At 42.6% G+C, this 21737-nt stretch overlaps 2 protein-coding genes across 4 annotated transcripts; both read right to left on the minus strand.

Annotated features, from left to right (window-relative positions):
- Positions 1-247: 247 nt before the first annotated feature.
- Positions 248-10102, minus strand: LOC127774745 (pseudo histidine-containing phosphotransfer protein 2). Of its 3 annotated transcripts, none has more exons than XM_052301034.1 (9): positions 9932-10102; positions 8852-9027; positions 7342-7403; positions 2734-7224; positions 1614-1744; positions 1431-1499; positions 1116-1187; positions 945-1017; positions 248-837 (listed from the first exon to the last, which is right to left on the minus strand). In XM_052301034.1, exons 4-9 carry the CDS (start codon positions 2791-2793, stop codon positions 787-789), a joined length of 456 nt encoding a protein of 151 aa, XP_052156994.1. In that variant the 5' UTR covers positions 2794-7224; positions 7342-7403; positions 8852-9027; positions 9932-10102; the 3' UTR covers positions 248-786. The 3 variants fall into 3 exon arrangements, with proteins under 3 accessions (XP_052156994.1, XP_052156993.1, XP_052156992.1); XM_052301033.1 differs by having other exon boundaries at positions 7338-7403; XM_052301032.1 differs by having other exon boundaries at positions 2734-7403.
- A 5412-nt stretch (positions 10103-15514) lies between these two features.
- LOC127774987 (NADP-dependent malic enzyme, chloroplastic-like) lies at positions 15515-19297 on the minus strand. The gene is made up of 12 exons (XM_052301285.1): positions 19045-19297; positions 18499-18694; positions 18018-18169; positions 17806-17911; positions 17614-17679; positions 17422-17517; positions 17238-17309; positions 17049-17132; positions 16784-16930; positions 16432-16674; positions 16265-16342; positions 15515-16200 (listed from the first exon to the last, which is right to left on the minus strand). Exons 1-12 carry the CDS (start codon positions 19131-19133, stop codon positions 15817-15819), a joined length of 1713 nt encoding a protein of 570 aa, XP_052157245.1. The 5' UTR covers positions 19134-19297; the 3' UTR covers positions 15515-15816.
- Between the last annotated feature and the right edge of the window lie 2440 nt (positions 19298-21737).

Here is a 21737-nt window from a genome sequence, read left to right on the forward strand (position 1 = left end):
AAACGGAGGGAAAGGGAAGCCCAGGCCCATGGATTGGGCTTTGTCTCTTGGGCCTATGGACCAAGCCCATGATTGGCTTGGCCCTCTGCAATTCTGATGTTTCTCTTTCTTTTTTTTTTTTTGTCCTCTCATTTCTTTTTCTATAGATAATCATCTTTTTATGATTAAATTATTACTACTAGTATAAAACTTATGAAGAATATAGCAAAGTTATGATATTTTTAGGACTTCTGAAGACAAATCTAGCCATAACGTTTTTAAGATTTTAGAAATCGAAACGTTCAAAATGATATTGATGGTTAAAGCTCAAACACTGTTATGAATATTAGTGGAAGAGATGAAAAACCAGTGTTTTTTAAGTGTCGTTGGTTCTGGGAATGTGACTATAGCGTTTGTTGAGTATACAAAGTACAAACAAATAGTTTTCCATGATGGCACCTGGGCAATTAATTAACCCAAAAAACTAGTTTACATATTACTAGTTTCAAACATTAAAAGCTCATATTAGTACCATGACACTTTCTGCTACAATTACTGACTAATAACACAAGTTCATGGCACTTTGTAGACAGGCAAGGAGAGTGTGCATAAGCAGGGCTTTACATAACTTCATACAGTATATATGGATCATGGAGCTACAGATGCAATCCAAACACAACAAAAAGGCACCATTAAGCATTATGAGTATCTGATTGGCACAAAAACTTTTCAGCGACAGAATTTTCAAGAGACTGATAGCTGCTATGTATATGTTCTTTATTTTCCTTGGAACTCATACTGTTCTTCTTACTTCCTTGAGCTCACTGCATAATCACGGGGACCAACTTGCCTCAGTAACTGCATCAGCAGAAGGAACAGGAGATAACCAAGTTGTTTAGCCATGTAGCAATGCTGAAAATAAGGTAAACAGAAAGAGAGAGAGACAAGGATGTAGTACAACATACCTGAAAATATGATTCCAGCTTCTGCTTCAGAGTGGCATGCTCCCTCTTCATCTTCTGAAGAGACCTGCGGCATCTGAAAGAGAACATGGCCTCATCACATCATGTGAGGAAATTGCATGATGATTGGATAGTATGTGAAGAACAAGTTGGACGAGTCAATGAAATGCATACCCTTCCAGATTCCTGTCATTGCAGTTTGCTTTGAACACAGAGCACTCATTCTTCATCCTCAGTGCACCAATGCTGCGCCAAACACAGGCCAACTTTAGCGAATTTTGAACACATAAAGCAGGCAAAGATGACAAGCTTTCGGTGAGAACATTCATATTAACAAATAATATTTGTTCATTTCACATCAATAAGCATTCTTAAGTTTGAATGTTTTTATATTGGTTATTTAAGACCTAAGACATGATTTTACACTGATGAGACCTGTAAAAGAATATTGTTCACTCTGTGTTCTGGGCATATGCCCCAGTTTTATACCTGGATCCGCTGCCTTTGAGTTGTTGCACAAGAGAATCTAATCTGTAGAAATCCTGAGGGTATTTATCACTGCATCAAAAGAAATGGAAGTAAATGTAATTGTCATGTCTTTCAAATCATGGGTAATCATTGTACAAAAAATCAATTATCTATTCATATCGTGGATGCAGACATATTACTTACATTGCTTGTTCTATATTTGTCAACAGTCTTGATGAATCTTTGAAGAACAGAGCCGCAACTTCCTCAACAAAATTGGGGCTTGATTCATCCTGCAGTTCTTCCAGCTGATTAAACTGTTCATCAAGGTAACCCTGCAGGAAAACCACGAGGTAGATTATAGGCAAAAGAAAGAAGCATGAAATACACAACCAAAAAAAAAACTTTTGTGCAGTCCATATAATACAAAGTGTACTAATTTACAAGGGTAAATCTATATAATTAGTCAAAGATTAAAAAAAAAGTCAGGTTCCAGCAAGTGACTTACTCCCTTCGTCCCATAAAAAACGAATCTAGAACCGGATGTGATATTTTCTAGTACTATGAATCTGGACGTATATACGTCCAGATTCATAGTACTAGGATGTGTCGCATCCGGTACTAGGTTGGTTTTTTATGGGATGGAGGGAGTAGGCTTCACCCTAGTTAAGTATAAAGGAAATCTAGTATTTGCCTAGGAGATACTAATGTATCATCAAATTGATGCTACTCTATGATTACTCTCTAAAGGTTGAAAGACCTGACTTTTTGTATATTCTCAATGGAATAGTACAAAGGAAATTAAGAAAGTGGTTTGCTATTGTCTATGGCATATTACATCCTTGACGATCTGCTTAAACTCATTATCATAATGCATGCATATGTGATGTAAAAGAAAGTTGTATAACTTTTAGATAAGATAAGATGGGTGCCAACTGCTAAGTGAGCATTATTGCATCATCCCAGACTAGTAGACTACACTACAAAACTGAGTTATGCTGTTGCAAATGAAATTCACAATTGAAACAGAGTGCATGAATGATATAAGCTCCACATGACCACATATCTGACCATTGATTGATAATGCTTTTCTCCAGGGATTCAGTGTGCCCTCAGGGGATGTCCAAGGGTGCAATCAAACTTTGTTATATACTTACATGTAAGACAAAAACTGAAGAAACTAACTCTCTCTCCTAGTGAACTATCTCATCTAATATTGCAGCTCAGGAACTGAGAAGCAATAAAACATCAACTAGTGTCTAGTGCAATACACTAATTAATTACGATCTCATTTCTCAAAGGAACAAAAGTGAAGGCATGAAACCTGATCAAAAAGATTTTTCTTCATAAAGATGATTTGGCGACGCAAATTTGAATACTCCATATATGGCTAAGCTTTAGAGATCAGTTCAAGCAGGTGGAGAGAGCTGAGACACAATGAGCCATGCACAAGAGGGGGGGTGTATATATAGAGGAAAAAAGGATTTTTCTTATAACATGCAAAACCTTTATTCTACATTGATAATGCCCTCCTGTGAATAAAGCATAACAAAAGGACAGAGTACTTTTCTTTCATGAAACTGTTGAACAATAACTCGAGTACCAATGCTGCAAGTTGCTGAGCTCTGTATTTCATTTGGTTTCTGTGGTTTATATCCTAGACAGCAAGAGATATTTAAGAATATTTGTGACACTGCACAGCAGAGGTTTGTAGAACAGTAGCACCTAGAACAAGGTTTGTTCCCGAAGAAGCAACTGTATAGATGTAATAAATAAATATTTTAACAATATTATATTGCTAATATATATTTTATGAAATTACATTATTTATAGACAAAGAAGTTATTTCTACAATTCAAATACTCCAGAGTGTGTGCAAGTAACTGTAACAGAGTTGGGAAACAGCCTATCTGAATGTCACACAACGCAAGCCGACAAAGTTCGTTAGTGACTGATGACCACTTAATGTTTTAAGGAGGACAGATTCACTAAATCTAGCAAATTTAAACTTTACAAGATATCTTATACTAAACATGAGTTTCTGGAGAGATTTTCATGCCTCCCTAGAATGACATCAACCGTTGAAATTCTGCATTGAGTATTTAACAGAAAGTAATTATCCTATTTCCTGAATTATATAGATAATCAGAGTACAAACCATTGGCAACCTTCCACCAAACTCTGCCTCCATACAACTCAGTTGATTTCATTGAACAAAATTGAGGTTGCATGCTATGCAGATGACAAAATTAGCATATTTCAATTAGGATTTATACAATCAACCATGAAAAAAAATCAAAGATGATAGGACTAACATCCTGTAAAATAAATAATGAAAATTACCATGGACATGAAATATGAACAAGCACCCAAAAATTGATCGCCCAACAATGATATTTGTTTTTCATAGGATAACACTGCGCCAGGACAGAGTAATCCCAAATACAAATGAACCTTTTTTTTCTTCCTTACAATGGGTACCCCGGAATTCCATTTCTCAGGGGAACAAAAAATTATACAATCAGCCAGTACTTGTCCACTCAGGGTCACCAACTATAACAACTAACATAGTTGAACTTCCTTGCAGTATAATAATTTTCCATTTTCAATGAGTTTACAGCTATGTCATTCCGGTGTTATGCTTGGACTTGCACTGGTTGAACAGAAACGGATACTTGACAAAACAAAAACAAGGGTGTAGCAGCCCTTGGCCACAACCTTGTGCACAAAACACATAACAGAATCAGATAACGACAGGAGAATCATTTATTTTCTATGTATTTGAGAATGAAAGTGAGTTGGCTAGTGATTTCGTAAGTCACTTTCATTCTCCTTTTTTTTGAATGTATGAATTAGCACTCTGCTGGTTCGTTCAAAGAAAAGAGAGAGGTAATGAAAGTGACTTACAAAGTCACTAGCCAATAAGCCAACTGTTAAAAAGCCACTTCACAAAAATATAGGAACAACAGGAAGTTACGAACTCAGAACAATGGTAAGTAAATTAAATAAAAGTACATCTACCAACAACAATGTATGTATTTTCAATAATCAAATTCATATGTGTAATATCTATTATTAGCAACACCACTGTTCAATCAGTTAGAGCTGTGCCCTTCCTCTAGCTAAATCAGACCAATAAATTTCTCAAAGACAATCAGATGGATAAAAACATCTAGGGGTATCTAACATGCAAGACCACAAGGCCTGGACCGCTCAGGCAGATCTATCATCTGATGAACCAAAGGAGCTCTACTATCTGCTCCTTTTCGCCACATCTCACATATCCTGAAAGATTGTCAGAAAAAAAGCTAACAGCAAAGATTGGAAATAAGACATAACCATCAAATGGCCGAAGGAGGCATCCTACTAAAAAGAAAGAAGAGAAACAGTGGCATCCCTATGCTTTCACACTGAAACCAAATGAAAACTGGATGATAAAAAGGAAGATGCATGGTGGGCAGGAAATTCTACCTTTATTCCACTTCATGCAGAAAAGGATGGATAAATCTTTCTAGTAGCTACTTCCCGTGGTTTTTCAGTTATAGTTGTATATTTTATTAGCTGGTCCCATCCACTACTTTCAGTAGATGCTGAAAAGAGGAATAAAATGTATAATTGGAGCAAAGATAATGACTTATTGGTATCTCAGCTGGATAGTGATAAGAGAATCCTAACCTGGAACAGTATATTAAAATGACATACTGGAAGCTTGCATATGGCTAAATGGCTAGGTGGTGAAGCTGTGCACCTAGGCCACCAAGGTTCAAATCCTAAATTTGACGTTGGTACCCACTAATGTCAGAAGTACACACACGCTTGTGCTTTTAGTGAGCATGCGTGGGCCTGCGCTCTAGGTGGCGTGTGAAGCGTGTGCAGAGGACATGCACACGTCTGGTGGTGTTAGTGTGGCGTGTGTGGGTGTGTGCATCCAATTGTACTTTCTCAAAAAAAAATGATAGATACTTGTTTAAATGGTTAGTGTCAGTAAAGTTCTTATCTTGGCGAATCATGACAACAAGATGCAAAACAAATAATAGCCACAGAGCACAAATCTGATAACAAAGTGAGGTGGCAAAATCATCACCTCACTATTCTCATAGTTGCAAGAATGGTTGCACTGTTTCAGCTTTTTTGCATGTTCCTTGTTATGCATATTCCTAAATGCATATTGCTAGTAACATAAATAATGAAACAAATAAGGAGAAACAACAGCTATCAGAAACTACAGACTAAGCAAAGTGTTTCCATGGAAAGTAAGAATTTGTGTGGGATGATATTTCATGTTTATATTTACAGGACTGGATCCTGCACCATACAATTCAGTTAAGAAGAACAGCATAAAAAAAAGTGACCAAAGAGCATTTATAAAGATGGGATTTTTTGCAGCACATCTGCTTATGGCAGTGGAGCAAGCTAAGAGAGACAGATTCTTCCTTGAAAATTTTGGAGATTTTGGATCTCGCAAATCCATTACTCAGTGATTTAGAGCCACTAGACCATTATTAGAATGAATTTGGATGAAGGAATTTCAACAGGAAAGTAGTACTTACTCCATATACATTCAACAGGGCAACCAACTTACACACTGATCAGAATACAGATATACTACACATTGGGATTTCTTACCACTATTTTCCATCGTTACGTAGTGAAGTACATGTGTGCTTCACATTACTAAGATTTTACAGCAAGTAAACATGCAACATGAACTCTTGCTAGTTTGTAATTATATTGTAATTACTGTATTTGAAACACAGGAAAGAGATAATATGCTCATCTACAGAACTTAAGCATTTGACCTTCAATAAATCAAATCACTTCACGCTAATATCAATTATGCACTATGCTCATTGTAACACTTTGTAATGATCTCGGTTATAGTCATATTATTGTTCATATTTGTTAGGAAAATAGAAGGGAAACTGTATGTCATGCATCGTGCCCTAGTTTTAGCCATATTCATATAATCATATCAACACCTTAGGAAATTATCTATGAGAAAAAAATTTGCCCTAGATCAAAATCGCTTATATCACCTAATAGACCAACCAATTATGTCCATATCCTTCTATGCATCATTTGATGTTTTGAGGAAATGAAGAACTATACATCTGCAAGTGTTTTTACACAGTAAAATTAGGTTTAATTTGGCATTGCGATAGTGTTTAATCTGCAATTTTACTAGTTATAAAAATGTTAAATAATTAATAACCACTTATCTGGAGCCACCAAAAAAAATACTACTAGAACTGGTAAAGATTCTCTTAGATAATTATATTCCAGAGCACAGCAACACTAAAATTGGCACTTTGTGAGCTCATTTTACTTGTACCTTTGTAGTTAGCAAAAGATAGGATAACAACACATAATTTCCAAATATCAAAGATAATTTTGGAATTTATTTGCCATAGTCTAAAATCATTTATTTTGCTACATAGGAGATATGAAATAATATAGGAAGATCAAGGTCCAATGCATATTCTACAGAAACGCATATTCCTAGACTGTTGACAGGTAAAATAATAAAATATATTGTAGTTGACAGTTCACGTACATGCCTTTTTGGACAAAGAACATAAACAAGGCACATGATCATCTTTAGTGTTTAGAGCAAGAGGATGCCCAGAAGCTGATGACAAAATGCTGGAGCACACCAATCTATATAATTATATACATCCATAAAGTTTGAGCTGGAAATATGGCTATTGCATGCTTGTCTATATTGAATTACTTGCAGTACTGCTGCTATTCCTCAAGACAAGCCTCATCATTGCAAGGTTGGTTCATACAACATGCTAATTGTTTTACCAATAACCTGAAGAAATTGGAGAGAGAGAGAGAGAGAGAGAGCAGATGTGTCAATTTCAAGCCAGCACTGTTTTATGAATAGACTATTGGAGACCAGATAGCACTGTTTCACCAAGATACCTACTGTGAAGACCGCTGCCATCAAATCATTGGGATTTAAGCTACAAGGCTGAGGCTGTTTCCTTCCTGTTTGCAGCATTTGAAGGATAGAATGTTAGCACTGTCGAGCAGTGGTGCTCTTGAAGAATATATGTGTATTTATCCCTAATGTCGAACATATGTTACTAAGGCTTCCTGAAATCGGATTCCTCATGCTGCACTATATGTAAAGTTGATGCCTCTTTAGTGAAGTTAGATCCTGGTATTCTCAAATAAGTAATCTTAGGGGTTGATTTGAAGTTGTGCATGCACTAGGAGAACTGTTCAAACATAGGCTGCTTCTTGATAACTAGCAGCAGGTATCCACCTTACATGCTATAGAAACAAGCTGCAGAACACCACTAATGCAGAGCAGTTGAAGTAGGAATACCACAATATTTTTGAACTTTGAAGCCACGTTAAACAAAATTAACTGACTCTTCTGTCTTACTTTGTCTTAATGTTTCTCTGACTGATATATTCTTCTGAGCATGGATAACCACAAGAAATGCATATGGGTCCTTGGCTCCATAAAGTCATGACATATGCACCTGTTCACATTTCAAGAGTCTGGGTTTTGGATCCCCAAATTCTGAATTTTCAATTCCTTTGGTGATATAAATCTACAAAGTAGACCAAAATCGTTGCTACTGTGCTTGGGTGACATTAGAAAAACTAGCACAGTCCACTAATTTGATAAGCAAATAGTACTATGTTGAATTGCTTACAGTTTAACAGAGACTTAAATATAGTCACTATACGATGCCTACATGAACCTTGTTTTCCTTTCCAACAGCATAGAAAATTAGCAGTAACAATTGGTACGTGACATTGGTAAGATCATCCTTGTAGTTAAATAGAATCAATCCAGACAGTCTAATATTGCTATAGCAAAGTGCCTTTTATTGATGTACTAAATGTCTTCCATCCTAAGTCAAAAAAGCATGTTTCCACGTCAGGGTGGGTGCTGTGTTCTTCACTCCTGTTTTCATGTGCGTATAGCATGAGATACTAGTTTATGAGCACAAACAGGTCTCCCTTTTGCAATGTTTATCCATTTCTGTTGTTGTGTTGTTTCACCATGGTCCTCCATTCAGGAAATCAAAGTGTGTAGCTATAACATATTTCTTCTCTACCCTATTCCCTACTTTAGTGTTGTGAAAAAGGGTTTTGAAGTTGTAGTATGCCATACGATATGGTTATCTATGGGCCAATGGTAGAACATGTGCAATATGTCATATCTTATGTTATCTCTGAAAAGGTAGAGACCTCACCTAGTGAATTATTAAAGGAGACAAGATGCACACAAGATCTTAATTACAATGATCAATTGCAGCCTTTATCTTTTATGAATTTAATCAATTCAACTCGTTGCTGCAGATTCACACACCCGACAATCAGCAATTAAGCACTTCACTTAGTTAGTCTAAGTGCCCAACAACTTTCAATTCTTCAATAAAATGAATAGTGCGATGGTCAAAATTCAGTTTGCTGACCTGCGTGGAAAATGCTTCAAATCCATTTGCTGCAGAGGTTAATCATGAATATCATACGGTTCCCAGAGTAGTGATAACGCAGCAGTTTCCAGAGTGCTTGTGAACTTGTTAAGTGCCCCTCCCATTTCTCGGTATCTCCAGTTGCTGCCTTTGCAGGTGGACGCAAATCCTTTCACCTGGGAAGAAAAATGACAGCCATTCAGCCAATGATGCCCTTGTACTAACCATGGACAGCATCACGCACAAATGACATAAGAAGAATCAACTCATCCTTCTCCACGAAAACAAAAATGGAAACCAATTGTGCTTTTATAGTAACCATACAAACTTGATACAAAAATGACATAAGAAGAATCAACTCATCCTTCACGAAAACAAAAAAGGCAACCAGTTATGCTATTGCACTAACCATAGACAGCTTCACACAGAAAAATGCAACCCATGCTGCTTTTATACTAACGAACAGATTACTCCAGATAGCTTCTTTCAGAAATGGGCATAGGCAGAATCAGCTCAACTACAGTCTCAGGTCCAAACAAAACTAGAATATTTACAAATTTGAAACAAAGACACACCATCTGTAATCAAGAACACGGTACTACTATATTTCTCTGCATAGTAAGATCAAGTAACCTTCAAGAACATTCTTCGAAAAGAAAAAAAAAAGTTACTACCTTCAAGAACATCATACCATTCTAGATTTTGCTTACTGGCTGACAGGGATAACACAATAGCATTAACACTAATCTTACTAATTTTCCTGAAGCGGCATTCCAAATTTCATTAACAACAAAATGAAAACAGGCCACATATATGACATAAAGGAGACGCGATTTATCATGGCAAGAAGGCATCCATCCAATCAACAGTAAAGGACCTAACACGGGGAATGGGGATCATTCAGCGGCCGAACCCCACAAAATAATTTATTCTATTTTATTTTATTTTGCGGGGAGAAAGAACACGAGCTGCTATTCTATATTTCTATTCGATTCGAAACGTGAGGGATGCAGGCGGGCAAAAGGGAAGGGAAAGGAAGGAGGTCGTCCGGCCGCGTGGCACCCTCCAGAACCTGCTCACCTGCCGCCGTTCGCGCGAGGAGGGTAAGGCCAGGCCGCCGCGGCCGCACAGGGGAGAAGGCTAGGGCGCGGGGAGGCCGTCCACGCGCTCGTCGGCGGAACGCGCGAGGTGGGCGGCGCCTCGCATTCTCGCCGCCACGCCGTCGCACAGCTTGTGGAAGAGAGAAAGAGAGGAATTTATATTTCTGAGCAATTTTGCGCTGAGCTTAGTTTCTAAAAGAGCAGGGGTGCTTTACTAAATTTTCTTCGAAAATTCTTGCAAACAAGATTTTAACCGTTTGGTTTAAAAAAACGTAAGACGTAGGATCATTTTAACCATAATTTTTTTTGTAAAATTAATAAATATATAGATGTATTTACTAGTAGGTTGTTACCAAACATTGGTAATGCCCACACCTCTTCCTTTAGCTATATCCATTAAAAAACAAATTGAAGTATCTATAATATCTACTACCCCGTTTCAGGTTATAAGACTTTCTAGCATTTCTCATATTAATATAGATATTAATGAATCTAGGCACACATATATGTCTAGATTCATTAACATATATATAAATGTTGGTAATGTTAGAAAGTTTTATAATATTAAACGGAGGAAGTACAAATTACCCCTACATCTCCCCTACAATATGTTTAGATAATAGAAAAATGAGAGATAGGATTGGAATTGGAAAATGAATGAGATGGGACTTGGGGTCATATTCCACCCGCTCGGCCTATCTTGTCCTCTTCTGAGGAAGGATTCCATTCCGGCATCTACCTATCTGGTGTTCTTTCGCCCCTCCTCGATATCGCTACTTTCTATGGTTGGTTGCTCATCGCCACTGCTAGATGGCTGACCGCTTGGAGAAGCGTGGCTTGCCGCATCCTACCTGTTGTGTCTTCTGTGACCAACAGGATGAGCCAATTGATCACATTCTAATTAGGTGCCCCAAGTCCCTACAGCTGTGGTGGACCGTCCTCTCGAGCCTCGGGCTCCCACATTGCTTCCTCTCTAGCGATGTTTTCTTCACGAGTGGCACTGCTCCCGCCGACTCAAAGTTCCGAGGGAGCATCGTTGTGGATTCGACACGGTCGTGACCCTTGGGGCGTGGTCCATTTGGAAGGAAGAGAACAACCGCGTGTTCAACAACTGTTCTCGGCCCTGGTCCGAGGTGGTAGTAGGCATGGCGCAAGAGGCTGGCCTTTGGCATCTCGCCCATCCCCTGTCACCAACGCTACCTTCTTAGCGTGCTAGGTCGTTTGATCGTCCCATTGTAATCGCGAGAATAGGCTTAAGTCCTCTTTTTCCTCCCTTTCCTCCTTTTCTTCCCAAATCCCTCTTCATTTCTTTGTTTTGCCGTTTGTGTAAATTTTATTTCTCTTAAAGTCTTAATACAAAGGTGCGCAATCCTTTTGCGTATTCCTGAAAAGAAAAATCAAGGATTAATATTAAATAGAAGAGAGAGAGCGAATGGTTAGAATTTTAAAGATGTCTTTGAACATGTGGAAAATAATTTCTGTGGCTCATTAACCAAACAAGGCCTTTAAGTAGCCACATCTCTCGCCATCTATCTCCTGTTGGTTATCTGGACTAGGTGAGCGATCGACAAGCACATACAGGCAGCGACGCTACATGTGCATGCAGCAACACGAGCAGAGTAGTGCCATATGTGGCAGTTCAGCGTATGGGAAGGAAGGCGTTGGCCACCAGTTTGACCACATGGTTTGATGGATGGCTGAAGATTCGGATTCACTCTCATCCTTCTTCATCACACTACTCTTTTCATCCATAAATATAAGAGATAATCCATGAAATGCCATTGACAAGCGTCTAAGTCCCAGAAATACCATCGACAAGTGTGAGTTCCAAGAAATGCCATCGTACAGATGATTTTGTCCCAAAAATACCATCGTCGTTAGGGTTCCGTCCATTCCGCGCCGTTAATATTTCACACACACCAGCCATATTTCAGTTTCACAAGAATCAATTCAAGCAAAGAAAGCAAACAAAATCACATGTAAAATCATTCCTAAAATCACTTTATACATATAGCTCATCCATCTTCATCAGCAAAAACTCCCACATCGCCGGGAGGGAGGGAGAGGCCGGGAGCCATCGTCCGCCGCCGCCGCCTCACGGCCGCGCCCCGCCGTCGTCCGCCCCCGCCGGGAGGGAAGGAGGGGCCGGAAGATGTCGTCCGCCGCCGCCGCCACCGCACGGCCACACCCTGCTGTCATCCGCGCCGCCGGCCACCGCCCTCCCCCCACCCCCTCCAGCCAGATCTGGGAGGGAGGGGCCGGGAGCCGTGCCGCCTCAACCCTTCTCACCGGCCGCCGCCGCCACCACCCATCGCCGCTGCCGCCAGGAGCACACGCCGCCACCGCCGCCTTCGGCCGGCGGCCAGGAGAGGTGAGGGGAGGAGAGGGGCCGGTGAGAGAGGAGAGGTGTGGAGGGGAGGCCGGGAGGAGAAGTGTTGAGGGAGAGAGAGAAATGAGTGGTGGGGAGGGGTGGGAGGAGGAGATAAGGAGTTAATATTGTTTTTTTAGGTACGATTTTTGCAGGCGGACCACATAAGGGTCGCCTGCGAAAATCCGCTTAAGTGGTCCGCCTGCGAAAATAAAGCGGACAACAAATTTCACCCCGATTTATATTTTTGTAGGCGGTCATTTGGTTCCAAAGGTCATGTCCGCCTGCGAAAAAAGACCTCGCGTCGGGAAAAATGCCTTTTCTAGTAATGTTTATACTTATGAAGAGAGATAGTATTTTATTAACTTTTAATTTATAGCCTATGTAGCTAATAAATTGTTAATATTAGCGTGATCTTTTATTAACCGAGCAATAGAACATAGAAAGAAAGAAACGTTGTAGTCATAACTTGGGAAACAACTTCAGTGACATGGCCACTTGATGAGTTTTGAGAGCGGTTTTCACTGACGTGGCTCATTGACTTAGTCAACCATGTAAGAACGTGGTAGTCCAATCACAAAATAAAAGTGGATCCATATGTAAGTGACTAGAAAAAAATAAAAAAGATAAATGAGGCCCACTTGTCATACTCATTATCTCTCTTTTTCCTCCTTCCTCCCTCTCCCTATCCCTCTCTCCCTTCACTATTCCCCTGTCGGAAGTGGCGAGGGAGGGAGTGGTGGCAGGGGCTCAGGGCGATGGTAATAGTAACCGGCACCAGAGAGGGGCTGTGTGATGGCTTGCCGTTGGTGCCAGAGAGGGGGCTGGGGGAATGTCGTGCCACTGGTGTTGGAGAGGGGGTTCGGGGACTATGGGAATGGCGTGCCACCAGTGTCAAGGAGGGGGCTGGGGGACTAGCGGCTCTTCGCCTGCCTCCATAGCTTCACCAAGTTCGACTCCACCCTCGCCTCCTACCTTGATGGCTTCTCCAAGCTCGAGCTTCCATTGCTGAGTGCGGCGCCACCACTCCCCTTTTCACTTAGTCCTTCCTGTTGCTGTCCCATCCCGCCTCCTCGCTGCCCACCCCTCCTTCACCTCCCCGCAGGGATCTTGTTCTTCATATCTCTCCCAGGTTTCGCCAACCGCCGCCGCCGCCAACGAGGTTGTTGCCACCTCCAGTTCCTCTTCCACCGGACACCAAACCCCTCCCCCTCCTCCGTCGACGGTGATGCCAAGCTAAGTGGCAAGGCCGCTGGTTCTAGACTTTGAGTGGTTCCAAGCATGAAGAAGTTAGGGGAAAGGAAGAGGGCTGATAAGTGGGCTCCATATTCTTTTATATTTTTTCCTAGTCACTTATATATGGGCCATTTTCTATTTTGTGATTAGATTGCCATGTCAACGAAAAACACTATGAAAACCGTTAAGGGAGTTAAATTACATCGGTTTAATAGTTAGGGTGAAGACATCCGATATTATGGTTTAGAGATACAAATCAAATTGGACATATATTTGAGGGGGGTTATAATGGACTTACTCTATGGGAAAGGCAATTTTGAAGAGGAAGGATGCGGCCAACTTTAGGCCTTGTCCAGCAGGCCTCAATTCCGGCCCATTCCCTGTTGATGGACCTGAATTAAAGCAGGGCCTTGAGAGAAAAATAATAATTTGCCCAAGAAATAATTTTGCTCTGATCCTTAGTGCAATTCACGAGGGGAAAGAAGAATAGCATTGCAACTAAGAAAGGAATAAGTTCACTTTGTGTCCCTAAAAGTGATCGAAATCTAATCCGTGACCCTAAACCGCAAAACCAGATATCTCGACCCCCAACTCTTAAAACCGGTGCAATTTGACTCCCTCGCGGTTTTGGAGGGCGGTTTTGCTGACGTGGCGCCTAAGTGCCGGTGTTGACAGGGTCTTCCTTACACGTGACGTTGACGTGGCGCTTGCGTGGCATCAGAATTAAAAATATATATATATGGCCCATTTATCATTCACATAAAGGATGACATGTGGGACCCACTGACATGTGGGGCCCACATGTCATCCTCTCACCTCCCCTTCTTCCTCATTCCCCTCCCTCTCTCCCTTCTCTTTTTCTCTCCCCAAAATTCTCTTCAGCGGAGCGGCAGTGGGGACGGCAACGGCGTAGAGGGGAAGTGGCGGTCGGGAGTGGCGGTGGCGTCCGGCTCAGTTGTCGTCACCCGTCACCATGACCGATGAATCTGGATGACGACTGTTGTAGTGTTGGGCGTAGCGCGCGGGGCCGTGGCGGGAGGAAGTGAGCTCATCGAAGTCGTTGCCGTCTGTGTCCATGGCGGCATGAAGGTGTGGATCTCGTCCTCGGCAGCCGGGCGAAGAACGAGCGAGCGAAGGAGCGCAACTGCGGCGGCGACTGCTGCTGCGATGACGACGTAGACAATGGGGGTGAGGCGGCGCCAGTGGTAGTGGTGGTGGGTGTAGCTCCTGGGGCCGCGCGGGAGGAGGCAAGCTCGTCGAAGCCATTGTCATCGGCGTCCATGGCGGCATGAGGGCGTGGGTCTCGTCCTCGGTGGCCAGCAGGACTGCAAGAGGACGAGCGGCAGGAGGACTGCAGGAGGAGAGACGGCGGAATGGGGGCGGCGTGCCCATTCCGCCTCCTCTCCAGCCCCACGCCCGCTGCCCACACGCTCCCCCTCGGGGCACGCTGCTCCCATGGCCAGCCTCTCTCTTCCCCCACCCATGGCCGCTGCCAACTCCCACCGCTGCAGCCGCCGCTCCTCACCGCCCAACCGCCGCTGTCCCCACTGCCGCTCTGGTGGTGAAGAGAGTTTGGGGAGAGAAAGAGAGAAGGGAGAGAGGGAGGGGGATGAGAAAGGGGAGGAGAGAGGATGACATGTGGACCCCACATGTCAGTGGGTCCCACATGTGATCTTTTATGTGAATGATAAATGGGCCCTATATATTTTATAATTCTAATGCCACACAAGCGCCACATGTAAGGAAGACCCTGTCAACACCACCACGTAGGTGCCACGTCAGCAAAACCGCCGGGGGAGACAAATTGCACCGGTTTTAAGAGTTAGAGGGTTAAAATATCTGGTTTTGCGGTTTAGGGTCACGGATTAGATTTCGAGAATCACAAAGTGAACTTATTCCACTAAGTAAGCATCTCTGCTTTTATTGGGTAAAAATGACACGACGCATTGCATCAGAAACTGATCATGAACAACCATCATAAGAAACTCAAATTTGACTCCTATTACACCGAATCAACTCAATGTGGAAAACTCAAAAGTGCTATTACACCCTACCAAACTTCAAATCGGTCAAAAGAATCGACGACGACAAGCACCATCAGGTGCTCTAGTATGTATGCAGTACACGTATACGTATGGGTACACAAAAAAAATTAAAAATGAAAACTCCTAATGGCAGCTAACGCTCGCGCCAAGATTTGAATAAAAATTTTATTGCTTAATTCGATCGATCGTCTTCCTCCTCGGTGGGCTCGCGCTCGATCAGCGGTAGCAGCGGTAGGCCGGGGTGTACATGCAGCTCTCGGCGTACTTGACGAGGTCGTCGGGGCGCGGGAGGCGGCTGGCGAGGCCGAGCTCGTACGCCTTGGCGGCGACCTTGGCGGCGATGTGCGCGGAGATCTTGCGGATGTTGGTGAAGGGCGGGAAGATGAGCCCCCTGGCGAAGTTGTCCTCGCTCACCTGCTCCGCCAGCGCCTCCGACGCCGCCAGCAGCATGTCGTCGTGGACGCGGATGGCGCCCGAGATCACCACGCCCAGCCCGAACCCCGGGAAGATGTAGGCGTTGTTCGATTGCCCCGGCACGTACGTCTTCCCCTCGTACTCCACCGCGTCGAACGGGCTCCCGCTCGCGAACACCGCACTTCCCTGCACAAACATTTCGATTCAGATCGCCATTGACGATTTCGATTCAGCTCTATTGATCTCTCACCTTGGTCCAGGTGTATGCCTCCTCCGCGGTGCATTCCGAGTGCGACGTCGGGTTGGAGAGCGCGAAGATGACAGGTTTCTGCATTTGATTTCATGTTAGTGCACTTGATCATCATCATCAAGAAGAGGAGCACATATGCAGCCACCATGATGTGTGCATTGGTTTACCTCGTTGAAGGTGGCCATGGCCTCGACGACCTCCTGGGTGAAGGTCTTGCCGACGCCGGAGGTGCCGATGAGCACGGTCGGCTTGATGGACTGCACGGCCTCCAGCAGCGTCTTCACCGGCTCGTGCTCGTGCGCGAAAGGCTGCTTGAAGTGCTGCAGCGACTCCTTCCTCGACTCCACGATCAGCCCCCTCGAGTCCACCAGCCACACCTTCTTCCGGCAATCATTGATCGGAATCTCCGTCTACACGAATAACGCACAATCAAATCACACTCCATATTGTTGTTGATCATATTCAGTGAAAGTGAGTGAGGCAATATTCAGAGTTTGCAGTGTGTTTTCATTCAGTTACCTGCTTTGACATCTCGAGGGCAATGAGCTCTGCGATGCCAGTTCCAGCCTCACCGGCGCCAAGGAACAGGTAAGTGTGATCTGCAAGAGTTCCACCGACCACCTTGAGCGCCGCAATCAGACCTGCGAGGACCACTGATGCTGTTCCCTGCCATCCATCGTTGTAGACCAAATTCATCACATTAGTATTTTTGTGGCTACTGATTCGGACAAATTATATGGGCGTGAAACCAGAAGAGGTTCACAAAAGTTTCGCTTTCTTGTACCTGAATGTCGTCGTTGAAGACAAGGTGGCTCTTGCTGTACTTTGCAAGCAAGTCAAAAGCATTGTGGTTGGCAAAGTCTTCAAACTGTGGAAAGGAAATTTGATGTTATTCAGTCATCTCCTGAATCCTGATAAAGGTAAAAACAGAGTGTGCACATGTAACTTAATTAATTCTTCTATGCAGACTGACCTGAACGAGCACTTTCTCGCCGTAGTTTTGCTTAACTGCGGTCATAAACTCCTCAAGAAGCTCGTGGTATTCCTGATAACCATGATAACAGAGATAAGATAAAAAAGAAATTCTATGGTAAAAAGAGTTTTCTGTTTCACCAATTAATTGCAGGTGAACTACGTGTGCAGAAACTGTGGCTTACCTCTCCGGTAGCACGGCGTTGCTTGAGTCCAATGTAGAATTCGTCGTTGAGCAGTGACTCATTGTTGGTACCAACATCAATTGTGATTGGAAGGCACTGCATCATACATATATTCACATTTATAGTCAGCAAAGCAAATCCATCAACAGACTAAAAATACTTTGATCATTTCATGAAGATAAGAACACTCACAGCTGATGGGCGAACTCCTCCAAGGGCAGTGTACAGAGACAGTTTGCCGACAGGAATACCCATTCCCTGACATAGTAACAGCAGCACATATCAGCAAATGCTTCCAGGTAAACATACATCATCACATCTAAATTCTTTCGACACATTCATGACAGCAAAATCAGGGCAGGAAATGGGGGAAAAATGCACTACCTGACAACCAAGATCTCCAAGGCCAAGAATGCGCTCGCCGTCGGTGACGACGATCACCTGGATGCTCCTCTCCGGCCAGTTCTTGAGCACCTCAAGGATCTTCCCCCTGAATCCACCAAACAAACAAACACAGATTCCTGTCAGGCTGCAAATTCCTAATCAACCTCACCATCATCAGAAGGAAAGCAGAATCCTAGCAACAAAAACCGCACTTGTCCTTGAGGCTGATGTACAGGCCCTGTGGCCGCCTGTAGATGCTGCCGTACTTCTGGCAGGCCTCCCCGACCGTCGGCGTGTACACCACCGGCAGCAGCTCCTCCACGTTGTCGATCAGGAGCTTGTAGAACAGCCTCTCATTCCTCTCCTGAAAAAGAAAAGCACAAAAAACCAAGAAACATGACAGAGTGTTCAGTAATCCACAGTTCTAGTGAAATGGCATGTAGGTCTTGAGTTCAAATCTCCATAGGAATAAATTTCATGTTGGGTTATGTAAGGGCTAAGTTCTCTGTTTGGTAAGCTAAGTTTGTAATTTAAAAAGACTGCATATATCCGATTGAATGTAGAGCTCGAGTAAAAATACCCTTCTCAAAAAAAGAAGTAATCCACAGTTCTTGCTGCATGAACATTATCAATGCATTTGATTTGAGTGGGTGATCAAACTTTTGGTGGTGGTGGTGGTGTTTGTGATTGTACCTGGAGGTCCATCATGGCGATGTAGCGCTGGAGGGGGACGGTGTAGTTGCGGAGGTTGTGCATGAGCTTCTTCTCCTGGAGCTCCTGCGAGACGATGGATGGCGGGAGGAGGCCGCGGAGGTAGTGCGCGTCGCGCTCCGCCTCCGAGAAGGCCAAACCCTTGTTGTGCCGCGGGTCTCTCAGCAGCGTGTACCCGCTGCATCACATCACATCACAGCGCAAGAAATTCGAATTCAAATTTTTTGTTATGGCCACCGAACGATCGGTTGCGATTCGGAAAGACTCAATTCTCAAATTAATGTAGATTTTCATGGATTTGATGCAATGAACGACACGAATCAGTTTTTTTTAGGCCGGACAAGCTTGTAACTGAAGCGAGTCAGGAAACCGGCGGAGTAAAACAAACGGAAACTTTATGATGGGTGTAGAGAAAGTTGGGAACAAAAACGGAAGGAAATAAAAAGCAGAGGCTTGAGATAGAACAAGGGATTGATGGATGCCGAATTCGAAGAAGAAGACGAACTCGAAGGAGATGATGTCTCTAACCTGGCGACGGAGAAGGACCATGGGGTGATGAGCTGATCCTCGGTGGCCCTGTCCTCGCCGTACGTGTCCTCCACGCCGCCGCCGGCCATCTCTTCCGATCCTCTTCTCTTCTCTTCTCCTCAAAATTCAAAACCAAACGATCGAACGAAACGATCGATCCTCTTCTCCTCAGAAATCAAAAGGAAACGATCGATCTGCTCTTCTCCTGTTATAGGAAGAAATATTTGCGTGGATGGGATGCGGCGAGGAGGAGAGGAGACGGGGTATTTATAGAGAGAAGGTGGGGGCCCGCGTGTGAAAGGGAGGAAACGTCGGGTCGGAGGAGTCGCGCGGGTGGTGGCATTTAATTCGTAGGACGGGTGGTTTTCCCATGGAGCGAGAGGGGGGAAGGTGGTGGGAAACGGGAGGGGATTGAATAGTGGGAAAGCGGAGGTAGGTGACGGAAGACGAGTCGTCGTCGTGGCGGCCGTCGCCGGCGAGCGGCGAACCGGCGGCGGGGGTATGTGCGTCTGTTGTTTTTGCGATGGGCGGGCAAGTGCACGGGTGGGTACCGGTGATTGGTTTTGCACCTGGTTTTCGGGCTTACCCGTTTGCCTGTGGCTCCGTACCTGGAACGGTGCGACCCCACCATTTCCCTTTTCTATTTTTTATTGCTTATTACAAAAATGAAATAAAATTGTATGTGTAGTAGCAGCATTGGTAGAAAAACAATTAAAAGAGTGTAGCTGGTTTAGGTTTTCATTTAGTGGAAGCGTGGAACTAACCCATCCGATTATAAGGCTGTGTTTGAGGGATAGGGGATTGAAAAGAGTGGAAAGATACGTAAAACGAGGTGAGCCATTAGCACATGATTAATTGAGTATTAACTATTTTAAACTTCAAAAATGAATTAATATGATTTTTTAAAGCAACTTTTATATAGAAAATTTTTGCAAAAAACGTACCATTAAGTAGTTTAGGAAGCGTGCGCGTGGAAAACGAAACAAACAAACTCCCTTTGTTCTCCAAACGAACGCAGCCTAAGTTAGATTTGACGGCGTATTTTTCTTATGGATGTAGTACTTATCAATGTTGATAACCCGTGATAATTTCGTCAATTTTAAAATATGCTTATCTAATCATATCTACTCATAAAAATTAAATGTGTGTTTATAGAGATAATTATACACGTGTTGTGGACATCTATCCTTTATATAGTGTTTCTATCCATCATAAACAATTAAAGATATAAGTATATTTGAAACTTTAAATAAACTGCACAGGGTCCTTCGCAGCTGGCTTTTACGTGCCTGCATTTTGAGTACAACGGCCTCTTTAGATTACACCCTAAATTTTTTCATCATTGAACGTTTGAACACCTGTATAAAGCATTAAATATATGCTTAAAAAATAACTAGTTGTACAGATTGCGACTAATTTGCGAGACAAATCTTTTAATCCTAATTGCTCCATAATTTGATAATGTGGTGCTACAGTAAACATTTACTAATGATAGATTAATTATGCTTAATAAATTTGTTTCACGGCTTACTGACGGATGCTGTAATTAGTTTTTTTACTAATACCCGAACACCCTATGCTACACCTTATATAATATCCGATGTGACACGCTAAAACTTTACGTCCTGCATCTAAACAACCCCTTTTTCGCACGTAGGTTCGGTTCAGGTGGTGTTTGGATCCAGAGACTTAACTTTAGTCCCTACGTTTAGACACTAATTTAGAGTATTAAATATAGACTACTTACAAAATTAATTACATAAATGAAAACTAATTCGCGAGACAAATTTTTTAAGCCTAATTAATCCATAATTAGAGAATATTTACTGTAGCATCACATAGGCTAATCATGGATTAATTAGGCTCAATAGATTCGTCTCGCAAATTAGTCCAAGATTATGGATGGGTTTTATTAATAGTCTACGTTTAATATTTATAATTAGTATCCAAACATTCGATATGACAGGGGCTTAAAAAATTTTAGTCTCATCTAAAGTCGGTCTGTTTTCGCGGGAGCACATGGGCCGACCAGCCAGGTCAGCATACCCTGCCTGCATACGAGGAATGTCGTCAAAGGATCGGCGATGTACGGACAGTTCATCATCAAAAAAAAAACGAAATTCAAAGGAAGAGGAAGAGAAGTCCCTCCAAACAAGTTTTAAAAATAAATTATAAGCACGGGATCTCGAAATTAAAACAAACATACCACTTGTCAATGTATCTCGACCGTATAACATGCCATTGATTCTTCGCCCATTCGCGGGACGCCGGCTAAGACCTGTTTAGTTCTCTATTTTTTTTTTCAAAAACATCACATCGAATTTTTGAATACACAAATGGAGCATTAAATATATATTAAAAAAAACTAATTGCATAATTAGAGGGGAAATTGTGAAACAAATCTTTTGAGCTTAATTAGTCCATAATTAGCCATAAGTACTACAGTAACCCACATGTGCTAATGACGGATTAATTAGGCTCAAAAATTCGTCTCGCGGTTTTCAGACGAGTTATGAAATTAGTAATTTCATTCGTATCTAAAAATTCCTTCCAATATCCGGTCAAATATATGATGTGACGCTTAAAAAATTTCTTTTCACGAACTAACCACGCCCTAGCTCACCGTCCTGGCAACCAGTCAAGTTTCAGAGTTTTTACTATTTTAGGGCATATTCAGGTTTCACACTAGAATT

Source organism: Oryza glaberrima, chromosome 5 (genome assembly GCF_000147395.1).
Source record: "Oryza glaberrima chromosome 5, OglaRS2, whole genome shotgun sequence".
In the NCBI taxonomy this organism is placed as follows: Eukaryota; Viridiplantae; Streptophyta; class Magnoliopsida; order Poales; family Poaceae; genus Oryza; species Oryza glaberrima.

Coding starts and splice junctions, on each gene's coding strand:
- LOC127774987 (XM_052301285.1), bottom strand. CDS start 19,133: ATGGCCGGCGGCGGCGTGGAGGACACGTACGGCGAGGACAGGGCCACC. Junction 17,518..17,613: donor GAGGAGTTCGCCCATCAGCT/GTGAGTGTTCTT, acceptor TGTATGATGCAG/TGCCTTCCAATCACAATTGA. Junction 17,310..17,421: donor AACGCCGTGCTACCGGAGAG/GTAAGCCACAGT, acceptor CATGGTTATCAG/GAATACCACGAGCTTCTTGA.
- LOC127774745 (XM_052301034.1), bottom strand. CDS start 2,793: ATGGAGTATTCAAATTTGCGTCGCCAAATCATCTTTATGAAGAAAAAT. Junction 1,500..1,613: donor ACAAATATAGAACAAGCAAT/GTAAGTAATATG, acceptor CTTTTGATGCAG/TGATAAATACCCTCAGGATT. Junction 1,188..1,430: donor CTCAAAGGCAGCGGATCCAG/GTATAAAACTGG, acceptor TGTTTGGCGCAG/CATTGGTGCACTGAGGATGA.